The 12,991-nt window shown below is 40.1% G+C and overlaps 1 protein-coding gene across 4 annotated transcripts in view; it reads right to left on the bottom strand.

Moving 5' to 3' along the window:
* RABGAP1 (RAB GTPase activating protein 1) overlaps nt 1–12,991 on the bottom strand; it is a 200,635-nt gene that overhangs the window by 114,005 nt on the left and 73,639 nt on the right. For all 4 annotated transcript variants that reach the window (XR_005210750.1, XM_037798308.1, XM_037798309.1 and 1 more), the window contains one exon: nt 1,572–1,741. Coding sequence is in view for 3 of the 4 variants with exons in the window: in XM_037798308.1 (XP_037654236.1) it covers nt 1,572–1,741 (170 nt within the window). In the remaining variant the exon portion in view is untranslated. The remainder of the gene's footprint in view (nt 1–1,571; nt 1,742–12,991) is intronic.

A 12,991-nucleotide genomic window follows, 5' to 3' on the forward strand; every position in this document is an offset into this window, starting at 1 on the left:
TACCTACTTTCCTGGAGGAGTAACTAAAACATACAGCTCACCAGTCTGCCATCTTGCCCCGCCTCTCTCTGTCCGGCAATGGATTTTTAGATATAACAACAAATGCATGAATAACAGAGAAAATAGATAAATTGGACGTTATCATAATTAAAACATTCTAAACATCAGACATTATCAGGAAGGTGAAAAAACTATATACAGAATATAAGTACTTGAAAATCATATATTTGACAAAGGTTTAAAATCTAGAATATAGAAAGAAATGCTACAACTCAACCACAAGAAGGCAAAGAAACCAATTTAATAATGGGCAAAGGACTTGAATAGACATTTCCATAAAGAACAAAAACAAGTGGCCAGTATGCATATGAAAAGATTCTCTACAACATTAGCAAACGGGAAAATGCAACTCAAGATAAGAAACCACTTCCCCTACCCACAAGGATGGCTATTATTTTTTTAAAAATGAAAATAACAAGTTTGACAAGAATCAGAGAAATCGGAAGTGGAAATATAAAATGGTGCAGCTCCTGTGGAAAACATTTTGGCAGTTCCTCAAAAAGTTAAACATGGAATTACCACAAGACCTTGCAATCCCACTTCTAGGCATACATCCAAAAGGAATGAAAACAAAGACTCAGATATTTGTGTACAAATGTTTATAGCAGTATTATTCACAACAGCAAAAACAACCCAAGTGACATCAACAAATGAAAGGATAAACAAACTATCATATATACATACAATGGAATATTATTCAGTCATGAGGAGGACTAAAGTTTGGACACAAGTGACAACACGAATGGACCTTGAAAATGTTTGGCTAAGTGAAATGAGCCAGACACAAAAAGACAAATATTTTATGATTCCATGCACATAAAATAACTAGAAATAGGCAAATTCAGACAGTCAGAAAGCAGGTTAGGTAAACAGGACTGGAGAAATGGTGAGTTCTTGTTAAATGGTTATATAGCTTCCGTGTGGGGTGATGAAAATGTTTTGGAAATAGTTTTGGAAATCATCATATATGTAACTAATGCCACAGAACTGTATATACCTTAAAATGGCTAAAATAGCAAAATTTATGTTCCACTTATTTTCCCACAATGAAAAAAATTAAAAAAAAAATCAATGCTTCCAGAGACTGTGGGATAACACCTTTAAACATAAAGGACTGAGTTATATACCCAAATTTAGATAAAGATAAAACTTGTCAACTAAGAATCCTATATCCAGTGAAATATCCTCCAGGATTGAAGGCAAAATAAAGACACTTTCAGATAAAGAAAAGAAAATGTGCACTAAAAGAAATACTGAAAGAAATTTTTCAGGTCAAAGATAAATGATACCAGATGAAAAACCTGGATCTTTAGAAAGAAATGATGAGCAACAAAAATGTTAAATAGATAGGTAAATATAAAAGATAGTACCTCCTCTTAATATATTTAAGATACACGACTGTTTAAAAGATTTAATTAATACATACACTACAATAAATGATCAATCAGTCCCGAAAGTGATTTCTCCTTTCTTATCCCCACCCTCCACACATTTATAGAAAAGTACAGTACCTGTTTTAGTTTCAAAAAAAAATTTTCAGTAGTACTACGTTTGCTGAAGGGCCAGAATAATCTTTCATTAGGTGGGCACACACGGACTTTTGTCTCTAGAAGAAATCGAACAGGTTCCTGTACTTCTGTTATTACCAAATCAACAGCTGTGGTCATAAACAGCACTTTATCTGTAAAGAGAGGAGAGAAGCAAATAGTAAAGACAGAAATATACTTACTCATATAATTAATGTAAAAATCATTACTTTTATTACAGACTTTGAAGATATCTTAAGGAAAATCATCAAGCAAATAAAAATCCAAAGCAATGAGACAAAGAGCTGTTTTGAGAAAAAAAGATGCTGCATTGAGACTTCTTTCCTTGGGTAGACTCGTAGAAGTGGAATTAGTAAGTGACTGTGGTATATACTTTAAACCTTATGAAATGTACAGTTAGATTATTTTTCAAAAGTGGGATGTGGTTTCTTTATGCCAACCTCATCAACAATCAATGCGAATTCTCAACTTTTAAAATCTTGGTTAAAAATTGTATCATACTTTAAATTTTTAATTTCCACTAACATCAAGTTTTCCCCATATCTACTAATCACTTCTGTGAACTATTTATTTATATCCTTTATGCATTTATTTAATGAGGTAGACTGAGATAGGTACGCAAATTTAGACATGCTCTTAAACTTAATCCACATTCTTGTGGGTGTGAACCCGTCATAAACAAGATCTCTTAAAGATGTTATTTTTAATTAAGGTGTAGCCCCATTGAACAAAGGTGGGCCTTAATCTGGCTTACTGGAGGCTTCATAAAGAGAAAGTCATAGGGAGGAGTACGAAGCAGGAAGTCCATGGGAACACCGAGAAAGGAGAGGACGTTGCTATGTGACCCAAAAGAAACTGAAGCCCAAGGGATTTTGGAAAGCCAGTATATGAACACTACCAACACCAGAAGAAGCAAGCCTTATAGTCTCTGGAATTGTGAATCAATACATTTCCCTTATTTAAATCAACCCATTTTTTGGTATTTGCAGCTTGGCAAACTAAGACATTTATAGAGCTAATAATAAGAAAAGAAAAATGAAGGGAAAACAATAAATGCTCCATAACACCATTAGTTAAACAAACGTTACATTTGCAGGTTGGAATATCATGCAGCCATAAAATGACATACAGGAAAAGTATGAAATATCTTGAAAAATGTGCTTATACATAGACTGTGCCTGAAAAGCTACGCAAAAAACTGGTAACAGAGGTTCCCTTTAGGGAGGAGCCCTTGGCACTGTGGTAGACTTACTTTTCCCTACACATCTTTTGGACTCTTCGAATTTTTAACTAGGAGTGTATGTAAAACCTCTCCACAAAAATAATTAAATTTTAAAGTCCATCAGGAGGAGGATCCAAGATGGCGGATGAGGAGAAACAGCAGATTAGGAGAGAGAGCGCAAAATTCTGCCGTGTGAAAAACACTAGATAAAGGACAGAAAGTGCTCCAGAACAGCAATGCCAGGGTTCCACCAGCTGGAACTTCTACACCCACAATGAGTGTGCACTTGGAGAAACCAAGAAGCTGTGTTTAGAGATGGGTGAATGTTTGGCCCGGAAAGCCACTGGGGCAAGGGTGGCTGAAGCCAGCTGACAGTGGGAGGGGAGTAACCTTCCATGCCCCAGGCACCCTCCCGATTACAATGGTGAGTGAAAATCCTTCACAGACCCATGGCAAGGAGCCCCTGAGCCTGAACTGGCTACTAGAGCAGATGGACAGTTGGGGAAGGGGTTAGCTTTCCACACCCCATGCATCCAACTTTGCAGCTGAGTGGGAGACAACTCTTCAGAGCTCTGCGGCTGAGAGCTTCCTTGAAGGAATTTGGGATTTGGCGGACTTGTGACAGTGAATACTCTGCCTGCATGGAAACCCACAGTATGCACAGCCTAGAAGCCGGGGTGCGGCACGGAAGTACCAGGAGCTCTCCCCCATTCCTAGGGACTTGTGGGCACACAGCAGAGATGACCTGCGGGGCATTTTAGCTGGAAGGTGAGATGCACAGCTCTGCAGCCCCAGAATACTCAACCCACAGCCCCGGGATGGCTAGGACCACTGTGTCCTGAGTGGACTCCCTGAAAAACCATGCAGGGATACCCCCTGATCCACAGGACTGCTGGTCCCAAGTGCACGTGAAAAGTTGTACACTGACTGGACCTCCACATGGATTGGCACCCCACTCGGGGTACAGATGAAGTTAGGGAGAACTGGCTTGAGAGTAACAGGTGGCTCAGGAGCACCATCTGCTGTTAGATCAGGGAAAGTGCATTCACTAAGCTCTAGTTCAGCAAAATTATAGATAAATGTTCAAATGAGCACGTGTATCCTAAAAGAACCCTATCAAGATAAGCAAACGCCAAGAGAGAAAAACAAAAAAAAAAAAATACAAAGCATATGAAGAAACTAGAAGATATGGATAACCCAGACATCCAAATTAAAAAGCCAGAGGAGACACGGAACTTGGAGGAATTAATCAAGGAAGTACACAAAAATATCAATGTCATGACTCAGGATATAAGGAACATAAAGAAAACCCTAGAAGAGCATAAAGAATTTGTAAAAGTAAGTTAAAAATAGCAGATCTTATGGAAATAAAAGATACTGTTGATCAAATTAAAAAGATTTTTGAGACACACAACACCAGATTTGAAGACGTAGAGGAAAGAATTAGCAAACTTGAGGAAAGCACAAAAGAACGAATGGTCGGGGAGGAACCTGAGATAGCGGCTAGGTGAGACAGGCAAAAAAAACACCTCCATGAAAAATACTAGATAAAAACCAGAAAGTGACCCAGAACACCAATTCCAGCGATACACCAGCCGGACAAGGTCTGCTAAATCCATAGGGACTGTGCATTTGGTGCAACTGGGAGTCTGCATTCTGAAACGAGTGAATGAGCCAGCTGAAAGTTCGGCAGCCATGCTGCAGTGTGGGGAAACGGTGAGTTGGGGTTTAAAGACGGACTAATTCTTTAAAAAAAAAAAAACAGAAAAAAAAACCTGGGAGTGGCTGCGGGGAGAACTGTGCAGTGAAGCTCGGCAGGACCGGGCTGTACCAATGCCTCAGTGCCTGAAGCACGGCAGGACCGGGCTGTACCAATGCCTCAGTGCCTGGCATGGAGGACAGCCCCCCCCCACGCCCACTGCTGATTATCTCAGGGCCACAGGGGCAGAGGGGAGCCAAAAGGAGAAAGAAACTGTGCCCCTTGCAGCCATCTCCCCGGCGGGCTGGGGACGCTCCTGCCCGGGGCCAGACCCACAGCCCAGAGACGGACTAAGAAACCCTGTTTGACGGGGAGGGTACCCCGCAGCACTGTAAACACTATACAATATCAGCCACAACAGTGGCCTTTAGTGCAATCACAGCTAATTGTCTAAGAGCTGGGAAGGCGGAGCTGAGAGAAAAGGGGGAAATTCACTTGTCCCATTCAACCACCTTTAAAGCAGGCTGGGAACACCGCTGCACGGCCCGGCGGCCCAGGGCTTCCGTGGAGAGCCGGCACACAATTGTGACGTGACACAACCTTCCCTCAGCAGAGGTCCTGGAAGAACACGGCCGAGAAGGGGGACCCACTTGGAAATCCCAGGGACCCTATGCCAATACCAAGGACTTGTGGGTCAGAGGCAGAGGCAATCTCTGGCAAGACTGAAATGAAGGCTTAGACTCTTGCAACAACCTTAAATCTCCTGAAACACCTGGGAGGTTTGATTATTAAAGCTGCCCTGCCTCCCTAACCACCCAGACACATGCCCCACATTCAGGGCAGACAGCACAAACAACACACCCAAACTTGGTGCACCAAATGGACCCCACAAGAATCAGATTCCCACACACCACAAAGACAAAGTTGGGGAGAGCTGACTTGGGGGAATAGGTGTCTCGAAGACGCCATCTGCTGATTAGCTAGAGAAAGTGTATGCCACCAAGCTGAAGATCTGACGAATTAGAGATCAGTATTTTTTATAACCTGAAAGAAACCTACCAAGTAAAGCAAATGCCAAGAAGCCAAAAACAACAGAAAATCTTAAAGCATATGCAAAACCAGATGATATGGAGAACCCAATCCCAAACAGCCAAATCAAAAGATCAGAAGAGACACAGTACTTGGTGCAATTAATCAAAGAACTAAAGACAAACAATGATAGCATGGCACAGGATATAAAGGACATAAAGAAGACCTTAGAAGACCATAAAGAAGAAATTGCAAGAGCAAATAAAAAAACAGAAGATCTAAAAGAAACTGTTGGCCAAGGTAAAAAGACTCTGGATACTCATAATAAAAGATTAGAGGAAGTTGAACAATGACTCAGCATCCTCGAGGACCACAGAACAGAAAATGAAAGAACAAAAGAAAGAATGGAGAAAAAAATCGAAAAAATCGAAATGGATGTCAGGGATATGATAGATAAAATAAAACGTCCAAATTTAAGACTCATTGGTGTCCCAGAAGGGGAAGAGAAGGGTAAAGGTCTAGAAAGAGTATTCAAAGAAATTGTTGGGGAAAACTTCCCCAACCTTCTACACAATATAAATACACAAAGCATAAATGCCCAGCAAACTCCAAATAGAATAAATACAAATAAACCCACTCGGAGACATATTCTGATCAGACTCTCAAATACTGAAGAGAAGGCGCAAGTTCTGAAAGCAGCAAGAGAAAAGCAATTCACCACATACAAAGGAAACAACATAAGACTAAGTAGTGACTACTCAGTGGCCACCATGGAGGCAAGAAGGCAGTGGCATGACATATTTAAAATTCTGAGAGCGAAAAATTTCCAACCAAGAATACTTTATGCAGCAAAACTCTTCTTCAAATTTGAGAGAGAGCTTAAATTTTTCACAGATAAACAAATGCTGAGAGACTCTGCCAATAAAATACCTGCCCTACTTCAGATACTAAAGGGAGCCCTACCAACAGAGAAACAAAGAAAGGAGAAAGACATATAGAGAATTTTAACAGACATATATAGAACCTTACATTCCAAATGACCAGGACACTCATTTTTCTTTAGTGATCATGGATCTTTCTCCAGAAGAGACCATTAGCTGGGACATAAAACAAGCCTCAATAAATTAAAAAAAAAAAAAAAAATTGAATTTGTTCAAAGCACATTCTCTGACCACAGTGGAATACAAATAGAAGTCAATAATTTTTGAATTGTAACTCCACTATTTACTTCCTACATGATATGAAATACACAAACTCTAATGACAAATCAGTGGTTTTGAACTCAATGTAAAATATGTAATTTTAGACAACTATATAAAGGCGGGGGAATGGAGGAGTAAAGGAACATAGTTTACATGTCCTATTGAAGTGAAGGTGGTATCAAAGACAAACAAGATTGATATGGATTTAAGAGTTTAATTTTAAGCCCCACAGCAAACACAAAGAAATTATCAGAGACTATGACCACAGAGATAAAAAGTAGAGTATGGGTTAAGAAAAATGGGGGAAAGGGCAATGGGGAATTAAGAAATGAGTGTAGGGTTGCTGTTTGAGGTAAAAGGAAATTTCTAGTAATGGATGGTGGGAAAGAGCATTACAACATTCTAAATGTGATTAATCCCACTAATGGAATGCTAGGGAGGGAGTGGAATGGGAAGATTTAGGCTGTATATGTTTCCACAATTGAAAAAAAACAAAAAAAAACAACAGTCGAAATAGATGACAATTGAATGCCAAAGATGAACCTGGATGGGATTGGAGGATGGAGGACAAGAGGCTCAAAGGGACAGAGTTGAGACATAAGGAAAAGGAAATATAGAATGTAAGCTTTGTATCATTGTTGAATCTCTTATACTTCCTAGCTGCGCTTAATGGGATTGCATAAAAGAATATTCCTGTTCATGGGAAGTGTATATGTGAATTATAGTGTTTGTTCAAGGATGGGTGCAGCTAGCTCTCATATGTTCAGAAGACAGAGCAATAGATGAAGGATGATAGATAGGGAGGGAGGGAAAGAAATAGCGATGTGACAGCATGTTAAAGTTGGTGGACAGGGCTATCGGGGGAGGGGGTCAGGGTATGATGGAGTTCTGTGTATGGGGTTAGTATTGTTTTTGCAACTGTTCCTATAACTTTGAATTTATTTCAAAATAAAAATAAACAAAAACACAATTGGGATTGGCAAGAAGGCATTCTATCACTACAGTTGCTAATTTAATGAGTCAAAGGAGTAAAGGAAGTGAGGTAGGCCAGCCTCATGCAAATACTGGTTGCATATATTTAAGTACAGATATTTAAAACATTTTACCAGGAGTTATTTTTTTTTTTTTTTTTTGAGAGCTTCAGCTTTGCTTTATTACTTATTCATGCATGTACTTACTACTCACTCATTCATTTATCTATTCAAGGGAATTTACTGTTAATTGCTAGGGAGCCAATGGTAATAAGACATAGCCTTACTTTTCAGAGAAACTGCAGCCAGGTCTTAAATTCTGTTGCCTTGCCAGGCCAGCCTCTTATGACTTCTTTTCTTTTTTTTTTTTAATTCATTTTATTGAGGTATATTCACATACCATGCAGTCATACAAAACAAAGCGTACATTCGATTCTTCACAGTACCATTACATAGTTGTGCATTCATCACCAAAATCAATCCCTGACACCTTCATTACCACACACACAAAAATAACAATAATAAAGTGAAAAAGAGCAATTAAAAAAACAAAAAAAAAGACGACAGAGCAATAGATTGTGGATGATAGGGAGGGAGGGAGTGAAAGAAAGAAATGGTGGTGTGACAGGATGTTAAAGTTGGTGGATCGGGGTATTGGGGGAGGGGGGCCGAGGTATGCTGGAGTTCTGTATATGGGGTTTGTATTGTTTTTGCAACTGTTCCTGTAAGTTTGAATTTATTTCAAAATAAAATTTGGCTTCTTCTTCGGCTGCCCAGTGAAGCATTTCCGGAGGAGTTCGTCGAAGTTGCCAGTTCGTTTCCTGAGGAGTTCATCGAACACATTTGTCGAAGACCCCAGTTCTTTTCCTGAGTTCGTCGAAGTTGCCAGTTCGTTTCCTGAGGAGTTCATTGGACATCTTCTTTGGAGTTGACAGTTTGTTGACTGCTCTGCAGAATTTGGACTCGTGCATACCCACAGTTGTTTACTCCTCCAGGAAAGTAGGTAGAAAGCCAGGAACTGTGTGGACTGGACACCACAGAGCAATCTGACTTTGGGCATACTTCATACAACACTCATGAAAACGTGGAACTGCTGAGATCAGCGAAATCTGTAAGTTTTTGCGGCCAGGGGACCCGCGCCCCTCCCTGCCAGGCTCAGTCCCGGGGGAGGAGGGGCTGTCAGCTCCGGGAAGGAGAAGAGAGAACTGCAGTGGCAGGTCTTATCAGAAACTCATTCTACTGATCCAAACTCCAAACATAGATAGACTGAGACCAGACACCAGAGAATCTGAGAGCAGCCAGCCCAGGAGAGAGGAGACAGGCATAGAAAAAAAACAACACAAAAAACTCCAAAATAAAAGCGGAGGATTTTTGGAGTTCTGGTGAACATAGAAAGGGGAAGGGCCCTGAGGCGCATATGCAAATCCCGAAGAAAAGCTGATCTCTCTGCCCTGTGGACCTTTCCTTAATGGCCCTGGTTGCTTTGTCTCTTAGCATTTCAATAACCCATTATATCTCTGAGGAGGGCCCTTTTTTTTTTTTTTTTTTTTAATCCTTTTTTCTTTTTCTAAAACAATTACTCTAAGAACCCCAATACAGAAAGCTTCAAAGACTTACTATTTGGGCAGGTCAAGTCAAGAGCAGAACTAGGAGAGCTCTGAGACAAAACGCAATAATCCAGTGGCTGAGAAAATTCACTAAACACCACAACTTCCCAAGAAAAGGGGGGTGTCCGCTCACAGCCATCATCCTGGTGGACAGGAAACACTCCTGCCCTTCGCCAGCCCCATAGCCCAGAACTGCCCCAGACAACCCAGTGTGACGGAAGTGCTTCAAATAACAGGCACACACCACAAAACTGGGCGTGGACATTAGCCTTCCCTGTAACCTCAGCTGATTGTCCCAGAGTTGGGAAGGTAGAGCAGTGTGAATTAACAAAGCCCCATTCAGCCATCATTTCAGCAGACTGGGAGCCTCCCTACACAGCCCAGCAGCCCAGAACTGCCCTGGGGGGACGGCACTCACCTGTGACATAGCACAGTCATCCCTCAACAGAGGACCCGGGGTGCACGGCCTGGAAGAGGGGCCCACTTGCAAGTCTCAGGAGCCATACGCCAATACCAAGGACTTGTGGGTCAGCGGCAGAGACAAACTGTGGCAGGACTGAACTGAAGGATTAGACTATCGCAGCAGCTTTAAAACTCTAGGATCACCAGGGAGATTTGATTGTTAGAGCCACACCCCCCTCCCTGACTGCCCAGAAACACGCCCCATATACAGGGCAGGCAACACCAACTACACACGCAAGCTTGGTACACCAATTGGACCCCACAAGACTCACTCCCCCACTCACCAAAAAGGCTAAGCAGGGGAGAACTGGCTTGTGGAGAACAGGTGGCTCGTGGACGCCACCTGCTGGTTAGGTAGAGAAAGTGTACTCCACGAAGCTGTAGATCTGATAAATTAGAGATAAGGACTTCAATTGGTCTACAAATTCTAAAAGAACCCTATCAAGTTCAGCAAATGCCACGAGGCCAAAAACAACAGAAAATTATAAAGCATATGAAAAAACCAGACGATATGGATAACCCAAGCCCAAGCACCCAAATCAAAAGACCAGAAGAGACACAGCACCTAGAGCAGCTACTCAAAGAACTAAAGATGAACAATGAGACCATAGTACGGGAGACAAAGGAAATCAAGAAGACCCTAGAAGAGCATAAAGAAGACATTGCAAGACTAAATAAAAAAATGGATGATCTTATGGAAATTAAAGAAACTGTTGACCAAATTAAAAAGATTCTGGACACTCATAGTACAAGACTAGAGGAAGTTGAACAACGAATCAGTGACCTCGAAAATGACAGAATGGAAAATGAAAGCATAAAAGAAAGAATGGGGAAAAAAATTGAAAAAATTGAAATGGACCTCAGGGATATGATAGATAATATGAAACGTCCAAATATAAGACTCATTGGTGTCCCAGAAGGGGAAGAAAAGGGTAAAGGTCTAGGAAGAGTATTCAAAGAAATTGTTGGGGAAAACTTCCCAAATCTTCTAAACAACATAAATACACAAATCATAAATGCTCAGCGAACTCCAAATAGAATAAATCCAAATAAACCCACTCCGAGACATATAGTGATCACACTATCAAACACAGAAGAGAAGGAGCAAGTTCTGAAAGCAGCAAGAGAAAAGCAATTCACCACATACAAAGGAAACAGCATAAGACTAAGTAGTGACTACTCAGCAGCCACCATGGAGGCAAGAAGGCAGTGGCACGATATATTTAAAATTCTGAGTGAGAAAAATTTCCAGCCAAGAATACTTTATCCAGCAAAGCTCTCCTTCAAATTCGAGGGAGAGCTTAAATTTTTCACAGACAAACAAATGCTGAGAGAATTTGCTAACAAGAGACCTGCCCTACTGGAGATACTCAAGGGATCCCTACAGACAGAGAAACAAAGACAGGACAGAGAGACCTGGAGAAAGGTTCAGTACTAAAGAGATTCGGTATGGGTACAATAAAGGATATTAATAGACAGAGGGGGAAAATATGACAAACATAAACCAAAGGATAAGATGGCTGATTCAAGAAATGCCTTCACGGTTATAACATTGAATGTAAATGGATTAAACTCCCCAATTAAAAGATATAGATTCGCAGAATGGATCAAAAAAAATGAACCATCAATATGTTGCATACAAGAGACTCATCTTAGACACAAGGACACAAAGAAACTGAAAGTGAAAGGATGGAAAAAAATATTTCATGCAAGCTACAGCCAAAAGAAAGCAGGTGTAGCAATATTAATCTCAGATAAAATAGACTTCAAATGCAGGGATGTTTTGAGAGACAAAGAAGGCCACTACGTACTAATAAAAGGGGCAATTCAGCAAGAAGAAATAACAATCGTAAATGTCGATGCACCCAACCAAGGTGCCACAAAATACATGAGAGAAACACTGGCAAAACTAAAGGAAGCAATTGATGTTTCCACAATAATTGTGGGAGACTTCAACACATCACTCTCTCCTATAGATAGATCAACCAGACAGAAGACGAATAAGGAAATTGAAAACCTAAACAATCTGATAAATGAATTAGATTTAACAGACATATACAGGACATTACGTCCCAAATCACCAGGATACACATACTTTTCTAGTGCTCATGGAACTTTCTCCAGAATAGATCATATGCTGGGACATAAAACAAGCCTCAATAAATTTAAAAAGATTGAAATTATTCAAAGCACATTCTCTGACCACAATGGAATACAATTAGAAGTCAATAACCATCAGAGACTTAGAAAATTCACAAATACCTGGAGGTTAAACAACACACTCATAAATAATCAGTGGGTTAAAGAAGAAATAGCAAGAGAAATTGCTAAATATATAGAGACGAATGAAAATGAGAACATAACATACCAAAACCTATGGGATGCAGCAAAAGCAGTGCTAAGGGGGAAATTTATAGCACTAAACGCATATATTAAAAAGGAAGAAAGAGCCAAAATCAAAGAACTAATGGATCAACTGAAGAAGCTAGAAAATGAACAGCAAACCAATCCTAAACCAAATACAAGAAAAGAAATAACAAGGATTAAAGCAGAAATAAATGACATAGAGAATAAAAAAACAATAGAGAGGATAAATATCACCAAAAGTTGGTTCTTTGAGAAGATCAACAAGATTGACAAGCCCCTAGCTAGACTGACAAAATCAAAAAGAGAGAAGACCCATATAAACAAAATAATGAATGAAAAAGGTGACATAACTGCAGATCCTGAAGAAATTAAAAAAATTATAACAGGATACTATGAACAACTGTATGGCAACAAACTGGATAATGTAGAGGAAATGGACAATTTCCTGGAAACATATGAACAACCTAGACTGACCAGAGAAGAAATAGAAGACCTCAACCAACCCATCACAAGCAAAGAGATCCAATCAGTCATCAAAAATCTTCCCACAAATAAATGCCCAGGGCAAGATGGCTTCACAGGGGAATTCTACCAAACTTTCCAGAAAGAACTGACACCAATCTTACTCAAACTCTTTCAAAACATCGAAGAAAATGGAACACTACCTAACTCATTTTATGAAGCTAACATCAATCTAATACCAAAACCAGGCAAAGACGCTACAAAAAAGGAAAACTACCGGCCAATCTCCCTAATGAATATAGATGCAAAAATCCTCAACAAAATACTTGCAAATCGAATCCAAAGACACATTAAAAAAATCAT

The sequence above is a fragment of the Choloepus didactylus genome, chromosome 10 (assembly GCF_015220235.1).
Source record: "Choloepus didactylus isolate mChoDid1 chromosome 10, mChoDid1.pri, whole genome shotgun sequence".
NCBI classification, from domain to species: Eukaryota; Metazoa; Chordata; class Mammalia; order Pilosa; family Megalonychidae; genus Choloepus; species Choloepus didactylus.